The sequence below is a fragment of the Scyliorhinus torazame genome, chromosome 10 (genome assembly GCF_047496885.1).
Source record: "Scyliorhinus torazame isolate Kashiwa2021f chromosome 10, sScyTor2.1, whole genome shotgun sequence".
Lineage (NCBI taxonomy): Eukaryota > Metazoa > Chordata > Chondrichthyes > Carcharhiniformes > Scyliorhinidae > Scyliorhinus > Scyliorhinus torazame.
Window position 1 is genome coordinate 120,050,777 of NC_092716.1, and position 13,452 is coordinate 120,064,228.

Consider the following 13,452-nt stretch of genomic DNA (forward strand, 5'->3'; position numbering starts at 1 on the left):
GCCTTGTTCAAAACAAAAAAATCAATCAGGGAGCACACTTTGTGAACATGGGAGGAAAAAAAGAAAACTCCTTCGCTATTGGTCGTCCGAACCTCCACGGATCTAACCCTCCCATCTGTTCCATAAACCCCTTTAGTTCCTTTGCCGCAGCTGGCACCTTCCCTGTCCTCGAACACGACCGATCCAACCTTGGTTCAATGACCATATTAAAGTCCCCCCCATGATCAGCCTACGTGAATCCAAGTCCGGGATCCTCCCCAGCACCCGCCTCATAAACTCAACGTCATCCTAGTTTGGTGTGCAAATATTAGCTAATACCACCAGCTTCCCACTCACCATAACGTACATATACCCACCCCGAGTCTGCCACTATATTCCCTACTTCAAATGACACCCACTTATTGATCGAGATCGCTGACCCCCTAATTTTAGAATCCAGCCCCAAATGAAATACCTGCCCGACCCACCCCTTCCTCGGCCTAGTCTGATCCACTACCCTCAGGTGTGTCACCTGTGGCATTGCCACGTCCGCCTTCAAACTCTTCAAATGCGCGAACACGCGAGCCCTCTTGACGGCCCATTCAGCTCTCCCACGTTCCATGTGATCAGCCTGGTTCCGGGGTGGGGAATCCTTCTCCTCTACCATTACCAATCTCCTGTTTTGTCGATCAAATCCACCGTAAATCGGAGAAACAGGTCCCAAAGGTCCATCACAAGCGGGAGCTACCAAAATTCGACCACTCACTCCATGGCCACCACAGGAAGTCCCCTTTTCTGAGAATTGTGAAATATCTTATTCAAAGTCTGCCACCGTCTCTACTGCCTGATGTAGTTACCCAATTCACCTAGATCTGCTTCTTACTCTTTACTCATGTTTAAAACACTAGTCTGGACTGCACTTCTCCCTTTCAAACTGAACATGAAATGCTATCATAGGATTTACAGTGGAGAAGGAGGCCATCTGGCCCATCGAGTGTGCACCGGCTCTAGGAAAGAGCACCCCACTTCAACCCAAGCCTCCACCCTATCCCTGTAACCCAGTACCCCACCTATCATGTTATGATCCCTGTTGCTTGGACATTATTTTTAGGTTATTGATTATTCCAGCCTCATTGCTCATTACCAGGTGTAGAAGCCTGCTCCTTGATTGGCTTCAGAACATACTGCTTTAAGAAACTATCCCAACTACACTCTATGAACTCATGTTCCCAGCTATCTGGCACCCAATCGACATGTAGGTTAAAGTCACCCAAGGTTATTACAGTACCTTTCTTACATGCCCTATTTATTTCTTTTTGTATACTTTGTGCTACAGTGTTAAGGGAGCTACAAGCTACTCCCACAAGGGACCTCTCACCTTTGGTATTTCTTAACTTTACCTAAACTGATTCTACATCTTCCTCTTTCGAGCATTGGTCATTTCTCACTACTGTACTAATAACATCCTTAATTAACAGAACTACCCCACCACCTCCTAGCTTCATATCTGTTCAAAACGTCATATACTCTCCAATATTCAGATCCCAGCCTTGAACACACTGCTACCATGTGTCTATGATGACTATCAGGACAAATAAATGTATTTCTATCTGTGCTAACAATTCATCTATGTTGTTAAGAATGCTGCACGCATTCAGATACAGAAGCTTTAACTCTATATTTTTATTAATTTTACAACCTCTGGCCTTATCTGCTGGTGCATTATTAAGTTTGTATTCTCTGTCCCTTCCTTCACACTCTGGTTATCTTTACCTAAATTGCTTCCCTGCTCCATTACCTCGTTGTTTCGCTGTGATTTACTAAATCTCCTCCTGCATGAGCCCTTCCCCCAGTATTTAGTTTAAAGCTCTCTCTACCACCCTAGTTATAAGACTCCCCAGGACACCGGTCCAAGCACGGTTCCGATGAAGACACCCAATGGTGCAGCTCCTACATTCCCCAGGACTGGTGCCAGTGTCCCATGAATTGAAACTTATTTCTCCTGCGCCAGTCTCTGAGTCACATATTTAACATTCTAATCGTATTTACCCTGTGCCAATTTCCTTGTAGCTCAGGTGGTAATCCGGAAATAATTAACTTTGAGGTTCTGCTTTTTAAAATTTGGCTCCTAGCTGCTCATAATCCCGAAGCAGAACCTCTTTCCTAGTCTTATCTATGTCGTTGGTACATAAAGTAAACTATGACCACGGGATTCCCCCCTCTCCCACTGTAAGCTCCTCTCCAGTACTGAGCAAATATCTAAAACCCTGGCACCAGCCAGGCAACACAGCTATCTGGGTTCCTGTTTACGACTGCATGTCTATCCCTCTGACTATGCTGTTCCAAACTACTATTATATTTCTATTAACTCCCCCGCTTGAATTACTTCCTGCACCATGGTGCTGTGGCCAGGTCGCCCATCCAACTTGCAACTCTCAGTTTGCCCACAGGCTGCAAGACCCTTGAATCTATTGGACAACTGCAAGGGTTGGGAGTCCCTCACATCTACCTTCTCGATTCCCTTAGCTGCCTCACTCGCAGTCACACCCTTTTGTCCATCGAGTTTGTACCCTCTTGGTACAAACTGGCCAGGTAACTTCCCTGATGCAACACAATGTTTGCAGCTTGGTCTCCAACTCAAGGTCTCTGAGCCAAAGCTCCCCAGCTGCAGACACTACAGTTGTGTTGGCCCTGGATCACCCTGGCACCCAGGAGCTCCCACAATCTGCCTGCCATTTTTATTATGTTTAAATTCATTCATTTTCTTTGTAAACAATAAACGCTACTACTCCCAGTGTACTCAAACAATCTCTTTAATGTCAGTCCATTCTTCAGTGATTGTTTTTTCTGCCACCACCTCCATTATTACCCCATTGAAGTTGGCTTTCTCCCAGTTTACCATTCTTAATCTCCTTTGTTCCTAAGTCTTTTTCCAAAGACAACCCAAACCATATGATACAATAATCACTATTACCTAAATGTTCTCCCACTGACACTTGATCCACTGGCCCACCTCATTCCCAAAAAACAGGTCCAGCAGTGCTTCCTTTCTCATTGGGCTGGAAACATACTACAGTGGAAATGTTTCCTGAACACACTCCAAGAACTCTTGCCTCTCCCTGCCTTTCATACTGCTGCTACCCCAGTCTATATTTGAGTAACTAGAAGTCCCCTATTGATTTGATTTGTCACGTGTACTGAAGTACAGTGAAAAGTATTTTTCAACAGCCAAGGGAACGTACACGGTGGACAAAAAAGATTAATCGACAGGGTACGTTTACAAATGGTACATAAACAAACAGTGATGGTTACAGTGCGGAACAAGGGACCAAACAAAGCAAATACATGAGCAAGAGCAGCATAGTCGTTGAGGAGTCTAGTAGCTGTGCCTCTATGGTTTTGCAGGTCTAACCAAATAGATTCTATCCTTTGACCCCTCTTGGACATCCTCTCTCTCCAGCACTAATGTTCTCCTTCAATACTGCCACCTCTCCTCCTTTCCTGCCTTCCTTGACCACCTTGTACCCAGTCCTGTGCTTTCCAAGTGGCTATCAGCCTGCAGCTCAGGGCAGCAGGTGGCACAGTAGTTAGCACTGTTGTTTCACAGCTCCAGGGTCCCAGGATCAATTCTGGCCTCGGGTGACTGTCTGCGTAGAATCTGCACTTTCTCCTCGTGTCTGTGGGTTTTCTCCGGGTGCTCCGGTTTCCTCCCACAGTCCGAAGATGTGCAGGTTAGGTGGATTGACTTTTCTAAATTGTTCCTTAGTGTCCAAAAGGTTAGGTGGGGTTACTGGATTACGGGGATAGGGTGGAGGTGTGGGATGCTTTTTCCAAGGGCCGGTGCAGACTCGATGGGCCGAATGGCCTCCTTCTGCACTGTAAAGTCTATGATCTATCTCATTTGTTACAATCTGCATATTCACATAAATACACAATTTCACTCTTACTCCAAACCCACCTAATACTTTACAACATTCTTCTCTGGTGCTGTCTCTTGTCATTCTCTCACCAACATGACCTCCTGATTCCTTGCCCCAACCAAGTTAGTTTAAACCTTCTTCAGTAGCACTAACCAATCAGTTTGTGATCCAGGAACGAAATAGGTCACCCTGACCTTATCTGGCCAGATCCAAAGCAATACAGTTACCTCTTCACTGTCTTCTGAAGTGGCTGAGCAAGGTACTCAGTTGTTAAAAAGGCAAATCACCACCACCTTCTCAAGGGCAATTAGGGATGGGTGATAATGACACCCCAACCCCATGAATGAAGAAAAATACACTTTAGTTGCTTTGTAGTATAGAACATGAATGTTGCTGAAGTGACATGTTGTCAAAACTTTCCATACTGCACTCTTCAGGTCAAATGCAAGAATGTAAAATTACTAAGGGAACAACAATTTGCATCACAAGAGAAAAGGCTGCTGATTTGTTGGCAAGCCAACTCTGATAGGCTGAGCTGCTGCCATGCCATGGAGAAAGCAACGGAACCCATGCTTCTGGGTCATTCCAAAAAGCTGCAAGGCTTGAACAAATTCCTTTTGTTTACAGAGAATGGATCCTTGCATACGAATGCCGCTTCTAGTAAGCGTAAACGAACCACATTACAAGTTTTATTATCTTATCTGAATCACATTAAAATCTTGATCATCTTAAATTGTTTTTTCGTGTAGCTATCAGCGCATTCGGGATTGTTCAGCAAGTGCAGCGCATTCGGGATTGTTCAGCAAGTGCTGTCCAATCGTGCAATCACATCTAACAGCAGACATTTTGTTTAGGGTTTTGCGAGTGTGGGCTGGTTGAAACGAAAGAGAAAATGCTGGAAACTCTCAACAGGTCTGGCAGCATCTGTAGGGAAAGGTGCTACTGTTTCGAGTCCAATGACTCTGTCAAAGCTAACAGACAGAGAAAGTGGGAAATATTTATACTGTGGAGTACTGAAAGATGAGTCATAGCCACAGAAACCCAGGGAAGCCGGGTGCTAATGGCCACAGAAACCAAGGGGAAAGAGTGCTATTGGCAATGCCCAGAGAGAAAAAAGATGTGAAAGGTCAAACAGCAGAGAAACTAACATCAGAGGGTGAACTGTAGATGTGGGGGGAGGGGAAGGGGAAAGCAAAGAGGAGAAAGGTTAAGTAAAGGTGGATAAGGTTGCATGGGGGGGGAATTAAATATATATTAGGAAAGAAAGAAATGGTAAAAGACAGTTCAAATGAAATGGATGAAAACAAATGGGTCGAGGTGGAGAGCTGATCATCTGAAGTTGTTGATTCGATGTTGAGACCGGAAGGCTGTAGCGTGCCTAACGGGAAGATGAGATGTTGTTTCTCCAGTTTGCGTTGAGCTTCACTGGAACATTGCAGCAGGCCAAGGACAGACATGTGGGCATGGGAGCGGGGTCTTTTGTTAAAATGGCAAGCAACAGGAAGGTCAGGGTACTGAATGCGCACAGACCGAAGATGCTCAGCAAAGCGATCACCCAGTCTGCGTTTGGTCTCTCCGATATAGAGACCACCACATTGGGAGCAGCGAACGCAGGAGACCAAATTGGAAGAGATGCAAGTGAAACGCTGCTTAACCTGGAATGAGAGTTTTGGGACTGGGATGTTAAGCATGGAAGAGGTAAAGAGGCAGGTGTTACACCTTCTGCGATTGCATGGGAAGGTGCCATGGGTGATGGGAGAGGTACTGGGTATGGTGGAGGAGTGGACTAGATGGTCTCAGAGGGAATGGTCTCATTCAGGACCCTGACCTTCCTGTTGCTTGCCATTTTAACAAAAGACCCCGCTCCCATGCCCACATGTCTGTCCTTGGCCTGCTGCAATGTTCCAGTGCAGCTCAACGCAAACTGGAGGAACAACATCTCATCTTCCAGTTAGGCACGCTACAGCCTTCCGGTCTCAACATCGAATTCAACAACTTCAGATGATCAGCTCTACCCCACCTCGACCCATTTGTTTTCATCCATTTCATTTTAACTGTCTTTTACCATTTCTTTCTTTCTTAATATATATTTAATTCTCCCCCCCCACCCCCGCAACCTTATCCACCTTTCCTTAACCTTTCTCCGCTTTGCTTGCCCCTTCCCCTCCCCCCACATCTACAGTTCACCCTCTGATGTTAGTTTCTCTGCTGTTTGACCTTTCACATCTTTTGTTCTCTCTGGCGACTGCCATTAGCACTCTTTCCCCTTGGTGTCTGTGGCCATTAGCACCCGGTTTCCTTGAGTTTCTGTGGCTATGACTCATCTTTCATTCTCACTCCACAGCATAAATATTTCCCACTTTCTCTGTCAAAGCTTTGACAAAGAGTCATCGGACTCTAAACGTTAGCTCTTGTCTCTCCCTACAGATGCTGCCAGACCTGCTGAGATTTTCCAGCATTTTCTCTTTCGTTTCCGATTCCAGCATCCGCAGTAATTTGCTTTTATCCATGTGGGCTGGTTGAGTATGGTCTGTGCCTGTACTCTACCTATCGCAAACAGCTGCATGAGTATGCTATTTGATTCGATCAGCCAATTGTTGTGACATACAACCTACGTGCCTGGCATTGCACCGGTGCTGAAATTCACGTGACATTGTTCAATTGTGTGGTTGGCAGCAGATATTTTAGGACGGACAGCAACATCCTGTTAGTGGTAATTAACACTTGTGTAGCCACTGCACGCAGAGCAAAATGGCTTGCTTAGCTTGCTGTTCAAATTTTTCAGATACTTTGCCTTTGAGGTAGACCAGGCACTTTTCAGGCCCATTTGTGAGTTAGCACGATACACAGCGAACAGTTATCTGATCAAGATAGCCAACGTCCCACAGGACAGCTTTGATGTGTTCTCATTCTGCACCAAGCTTGCAAGGTAAACAAATGGCTAAGCCACTATTTCTAAGAAAACTTTACAACCTCCCAGACTCAACAATGAGTGCGACAATTTCAAACCACAATCACTCTTTCCATTATTTTGGACAGAAGTTGCTCGAAACTTCTATTCTCATTTACAGCTCCGGTAGTCCCATCTTTCGTCTCTTTCTATTTGTCCCGTTGCCTTTTGCTGTTCTGAAATTTAATTCCTCCTGGCTTCCATCCTATTACCAAAGATGTCCAAATATGTGCAGGTTAGGTGGATGGACATTCCAAATTGTCCCTTTGTGTCCAGAGGTTAGGTGGGATTATGGAGTTACAGGGATAGGGGGGGTAGTAGGGTGCTCTTTCAGAGGGTTGGTGTAGACTCGATGGGCTGAATGGCCTCGTTCTGCACTATAGGGATTCTATGATTACTTATCTCCTTTGTTGCTCTTCCCTCCCCACCTCTAGACATGTTTATAAGCTGTTCCACTCAACTTTCTCCAGTTCTCATCCAAGGTCATTGAGCTGAAATACTAACTCCAACACTGTCCTCAGACGTTCTTGAACAGCATGTTGTGTCTTATTCCCCCAATCTAATATAGTTCACATCATCAATGTTTGGTTTCAGTACCTTTGTGATCTAAAGAAATATCATATCTGAATTTACCCAGCAGAAGTCCAAAGTAGAATGTCACCTGATACACACACGGGCTCCCTGAAATAAAATCTTCCCCCAGGCTTTAGAATTCGAGCTATTTCAGCAAAGATCTCCGAACTGTGCACGGTAGCAGAGCCTGGTGCTAGGCCCGAAAACACGAGGTCAAAGGTGGACTCCCTGTGAGCAGCTGCAATGGTACAGAAAGAGAGCAGTGATTAGTCATGAGACAGCGTGGTGAGCACAGAGCTACAATGACACATCAGGATAGTCAAGAGGCTGTATCAACAATCACAGCACAGTCACCCTGCATTAAATACAGCTTATTTATTAACGCACACAGATAAACTATTAAATGTTAGACTTAGTCCAGTATGTAATGGAACCTACGAGGGAACAAGTGGTCCTAGATCTGGTCTTGTGTAATGAGACATGATTGATTAATGACATCATAGTGAGGGATCCTCTCGGAAGGAGCGATCACAATATGGTGGAATTTAAAATACAGATGGAGGGTGAGAAGGTAAAATCAAGCACGAGTGTTTTGTGCTTAAACAAAGGAGATTACAATGGGATGAGAGAAGAACTAGCTAAGGTAGACTGGGAGCAAAGACTTTATGGTGAAACAGTTGAGGAACAGTGGAGCACCTTCCAAGCGATTTTTCACAGTGCCCAGCAAAGGTTTATACCAACAAAAAGGAAGGACGGTAGAAAGAGGGAAATCGACCGTGGATATCTAAGGAAATAAGGGAGAGTATCAAATTGAAGGAAAAAGCATACAAAGTGGCAAAATTAGTGGGAGACTGAGGACTGGGAAATCTTTAGGGGGCAACAGAAAGCTATTAAAAAAGCTATAAAGAAAAGTAAGATAGATTGTGAGAGTAAACTTGCTCAGAATATAAAAACAGACAGTAAAAGTTCCTACAAATATATAAAACAAAAAAGAATGGCTAAGGTAAATATTGGTCCTTTAGAGGATGAGAAGGGAGATTTAATAATGGGAGATGAGGAAATGGCTGAGGAACTGAACAGGTGTTTTGGGTCGGTCTTCACAGTGGAAGACACAAATGACATGCCAGTGACTGACAGAAATGAGGCTATGACAGGTGAGGACCTTGAGATGATTGTTATCACTAAGGAGGTAGTGATGGGCAAGCTAATGGGGCTAAAGGTAGACAAGTCTCCTGGCCCTGATGGAATGCATCCCAGAGTGCTAAAAGAGATGGCTAAGGAAATTGCAAATGCATTAGTGACAATTTAGCAAAATTCACTAGACTCTGGGGTGGTCCCGGCGGATTGGAAATTAGCAAATGTGACACCACTGTTTAAAAAAGGAGATAGGCAGAAAGCGGGTAATTATAGGCCAATGAGCTTAACTTCAGTAGTAGGGAAGATGCTGGAATCTATCATCAAGGAAGAAATAGCGAGGCATCTGGATGGAAATTGTCCCATTGGGCAGACGCAGCACGGGTTCATAAAGGGCAGGTCGTGCCTAACTAATTTAGTGGAATTTTTTGAGGACATTACCAGTGCGGTAGGTAATGGGGAGCCAATGGATGTGGTATATCTGGATTTCCAGAAAGCCTTTGACAAGGTGCCACACAAAAGGTTGCTGCATAAGATAAAGATGCATGGCATTAAGGGTAAAGTAGTAGCATGGATAGAGAATTGGTTAATTAATAGAAAGCAAAGAGTGGGGATTCATGGGCGTTTCTCTGGTTGGCAATCAATAGCTGGTGGTGTCCCGAAGGGATCAATGTTGGGCCCACAATTGTTCACAATTTACATAGATGATTTGGAGTTGGGGACCAAGGGCAATGTGTTCAAGTTTGCAGACAACACTAAGATGAGTGGTAAAGCAAAAAGTGCAGAGGATACTGGAAGTCTGCAGAGGGATTTGGATAGGTTAAGTGAATGGGCTAGGGTCTGGCAGATGGAATACAACGTTGACAAATGTGGGGTTATCCATTTTGGTCGGAATAACAGCAAAAGGGATTATTATTTAAATGATAAAATATTAAAACATGCTGCTGTGCAGAGAGACCTGGGTGTGCTTGTGCATGAGTCGCAAAAAGTTGGTTTACAGGTGCAACAGGGATTAAGGCGGCAAATGGAACTTTGTCCTTCATTGCTAGAGGGATGGAGTTTAAGACTAGGGAGGTTATGCTGCAACTGTATAAGGTGTTAGTGAGGCCACACCTGGAGTATTGTGTTCAGTTTTGGTCTCCTCACTTGAGAAAGGACGTACTGGCACCGGAGGGTGTGCAGAGGAGATTCACTAGGTTAATCCCAGAGTTGAAGGGGTTGGATTATGAGGAGAGGTCGATTATGAAGGGAATAGATAGGATAGATGCGGGCAGGTTGTTTCCACTGGCGGGTGAAAGCAGTACTAGCGGGCATAGCCTCAAAATAAAGGGAAGTAGATTGAGGACTGAGTTTAGGAGGAACTTCTTCACCCAAAGGGTTGTGAATCTATGGAATTCCTTGTCCAGTGAAGCAGTAGAGGCTCCTTCATTAAATGTTTTTAAGATAAAGATAGATAGTTTTTTGAAGAATAAAGGGATTAAGGGTTATGGTGTTCGGGCCGGAAAGTGGAGCTGAGTCCACAAAAGATCAGCCATGGTCTCATTGAATGGCGGAGCAGGCTCGAGGGGCCAGATGGCCTACTCCTGCTCCTAGTTCTTATGTTCAATAATCATTATTAAACATTAAACCTGTATTTTAGGACATAAGACCATAAGACATAGGAGAGGAATAAGCCATTCGGCCCATCGAGTCCACTCCACTATTCAATCATGGCTGATTTCAACTCCATTTACCCGCTCTCTCTCCATAGCCCTTAATTCCTCGAGAAATCAAGAATTTATCAACTTCTGTCTGAAAGACACTCAACGTGCCGGCCTCCACCGCCCTCTGTGGCAATGAATTCCACAGACCCACCACTCTCTGGCTGAAGAAATTTCTCCTCATCTCTGTTCTAAAGTGACTCCCTTTTATTCTAAGGCTGTGCCCCCAGGTCCTAGTCTCCCCTGCTAATGGAAACAACTTCCCTACGTCCACCCTATCTCAGCCATTCATTATCTTGTAAGTTTCTATTTGATCTCCCCTCAACCTCCTAAACTCCAATGAATATAATCCCAGTATCCTCAGGCATTCATCGTATGTTCGGCCTGCCATTCCTGGGATCATCCGTGTGAATCTCCGCTGGACCCGCTCCAGTGCCAGTATGTCCTTCCTGAGGTGTGGGGACCAAAATTGCTCACAGTATTCTAAATGGGGCCTAACTCATGCTTTATAAAGCTTCAGAAGTACATCCCTGCTTTTATATTCCAAGCCTCTTGAGATAAATGACAACATTGCATTTGCTTTCTTAATTACGGACTCAACCTGCAAGTTTACCTTTAGAGAATCCTGGACTAGGACTCCCAAGTCCCTTTGCACTTCAGCATTATGAATTTTGTCACCGTTTAGAAAATAGTCCATGCCTCTATTCTTTTTTCCAAAGTGCAAGCCCACGTTGAATTATCAGCCATTTCTTGGACCACTCTCCTAAACTGTCTAAATCTTTCTGCAGCCTCCCCACCTCCGCCATACTACCTGCCCCTCCACCTATCTTTGTATCATCGGCAAACTTAGCCAGAATGCCCCCAGTCCCGTCATCTAGATCGTTAATATATAAAGAGAACAGCTGTGGCCCCAACACTGAACCCTGCGGGACACCACTCGTCACCGGTTGCCATTCCGAAAAAGAACCTTTTATCCCAACTCTCTGCCTTCTGCCTGACAGCCAATCGTCAATCCATGTTAGTACCTTGCCTCGAATACCATGGGCCCTTATTTTACTCAGCAGTCTCCCGTGAGGCACCTTATCAAAGGCCTTTTGGAAGTCAAGATAGATAACATCCATTGGCTCTCCTTGGTTTAACCTATTTGTTATCTCTTCAAAGAACTCTAACAGGTTTGTCAGGCACGACCTCCCCTTACTAAATCCATGCTGACTTGTCCTAATCCGACCCTGCACTTCCAAGAATTTAGAAATCTCATCCTTAACAATGGATTCTAGAATCTTGCCAACAACCGAGGATAGGCTAATTGGCCTATAATTTTCCATCTTTTTCCTTGTTCCCTTCTTGAACAGGGGGGATACAACAGCGATTTTCCAATCCTCTGGGACTTTCCCTGACTCCAGTGACATAGCAGTGCCAATCATGTAAACTCCAGCTACAAGCAGTGGCCACAATGCATGATGGGATTTAGGCAAGCTAACTGGCCCATGTTTTTGAGACACCCAAGATTTGTGGTCAGCAGATTACATAGCGGACGTGGTTTCCAGGTCCTTAGGGGGGAGGGGGAGCAGTCCGAAGTCGTGGTCCACATTGGCACTAACGACATAGGTAGGAAAGGGGACAAGGATTTCGGCGGGAGAACAGCTGGTGAGTCAGTTTCAGCGGGAGCAGTGCGGAAGTGGCTGCTGGAGGTAAGTCTGTCCTTTAAAAGCACTTGTCTTTGCAGGGGCAGGCCAGTCGATTTCGGCGGGAGAACAGCTGGTGAGTCAGTTTCAGCGGGAGCAATGCGGAAGTGGCTGCTGGGAGGTAAGTCTGTCCTTTAAAAGCACTTGTCTTTGCAGGGGCAGGCCAGTCGATTTCGGCGGGAGAACAGCTGGTGAGACAGTTTCAGCGGGAGCAGTGCGGAAGTGGCTGCTGGGAGGTAAGCCTGTCCTTTAAAAGCACTTGTCTTTGCAGGGGCAGGCCAGTCGATTTCGGCGGGAGAACAGCTGGTGAGTCAGTTTCAGCGGGAGCAGTGTGGAAGTGGCTGCTGGGAGGTAAGTCTGTCCTTTAAAAGCACTTGTCTTTGCAGGGGCAGGCCAGTCGATTTCGGCGGGAGTGGAGCTGGCTGAGCAGAGGGATCTAGATGTCCATGTACATATATCCCTGAAAGTTGCCACCCAGGTTGATAGGGTTGTGAAGAAGGCCTATGGAGTGTTGGCCTTTATTGGTAGAGGGATTGAGTTCCGGAGTCAGGAGGTCATGTTGCAGCTGTACAGAACTCTGGTACGGCCGCATTTGGAGTATTGCGTACAGTTCTGGTCACCGCATTATAGGAAGGACGTGGAGGCTTTGGAGCGGGTGCAGAGGAGATTTACCAGGATGTTGCCTGGTATGGAGGGAAAATCTTATGAGGAAAGGCTGATGGACTTGAGGTTGTTTTCGTTGGAGAGAAGAAGGTTAAGAGGAGACTTAATAGAGGCATACAAAATGATCAGGGGGTTAGATAGGGTGGACAGTGAGAGCCTTCTCCCGCGGATGGAAATGGCTGGCACGAGGGGACATAACTTTAAACTGAGGGGTAATAGATATAGGACAGAGGTCAGAGGTAGGTTCTTTACGCAAAGAGTAGTGAGGCCGTGGAATGCCCTACCTGCTACAGTAGTGAACTCGCCAACATTGAGGGCATTTAAAAGTTTATTGGATAAATATATGGATGATAATGGCATAGTGTAGGTTAGATGGCTTTTGTTTCGGTGCAACATCGTGGGCCGAAGGGCCTGTACTGCGCTGTATTGTTCTATGTTCTATGTTTATCAGTGGCCCCCAATATCCTCTGAAACAATCCATGAAGTAAAGAGGAAGCCAGTTTTGACATCCTGTCCCTAGCTGGACAATGGGTGGACAGGATCTGATAGCGATATTAGAATGGGAAAAACAACTTAAAATGGACACGGAACCTTGGTAAACAACAGGTGACAGAATGAGGTCAAATCATGGGTTGGTCACAATTTATATGGATAGTTTGAACATGACAGCTTCAGGGATTGGATCGAGTCCAACTGGGGTGGGCTATTGATTTTTGGAAATCGTATAATTGATGTGTTGTTATCAGTGTTCAGCAGGTCGATCTTGGCACTATCCAGGTCCATCTCTCGTGTACACGAAACCAAGATTGAGATAATAGAAGCCATCTTATCCAAGGTTGTTGTGTGTC

General features: G+C 45.4%; 1 protein-coding gene across 8 annotated transcripts in view; it reads right to left on the bottom strand.

The window, feature by feature from the left end:
- ciapin1 (cytokine induced apoptosis inhibitor 1) overlaps positions 1 to 13,452 on the bottom strand; it is a 132,460-nt gene that overhangs the window by 36,680 nt on the left and 82,328 nt on the right. For all 8 annotated transcript variants that reach the window (XM_072518672.1, XM_072518673.1, XM_072518679.1 and 5 more), the window contains one exon: positions 7,511 to 7,660. In XM_072518672.1, coding sequence (XP_072374773.1) covers positions 7,511 to 7,660 — 150 coding nt within the window. The remainder of the gene's footprint in view (positions 1 to 7,510; positions 7,661 to 13,452) is intronic.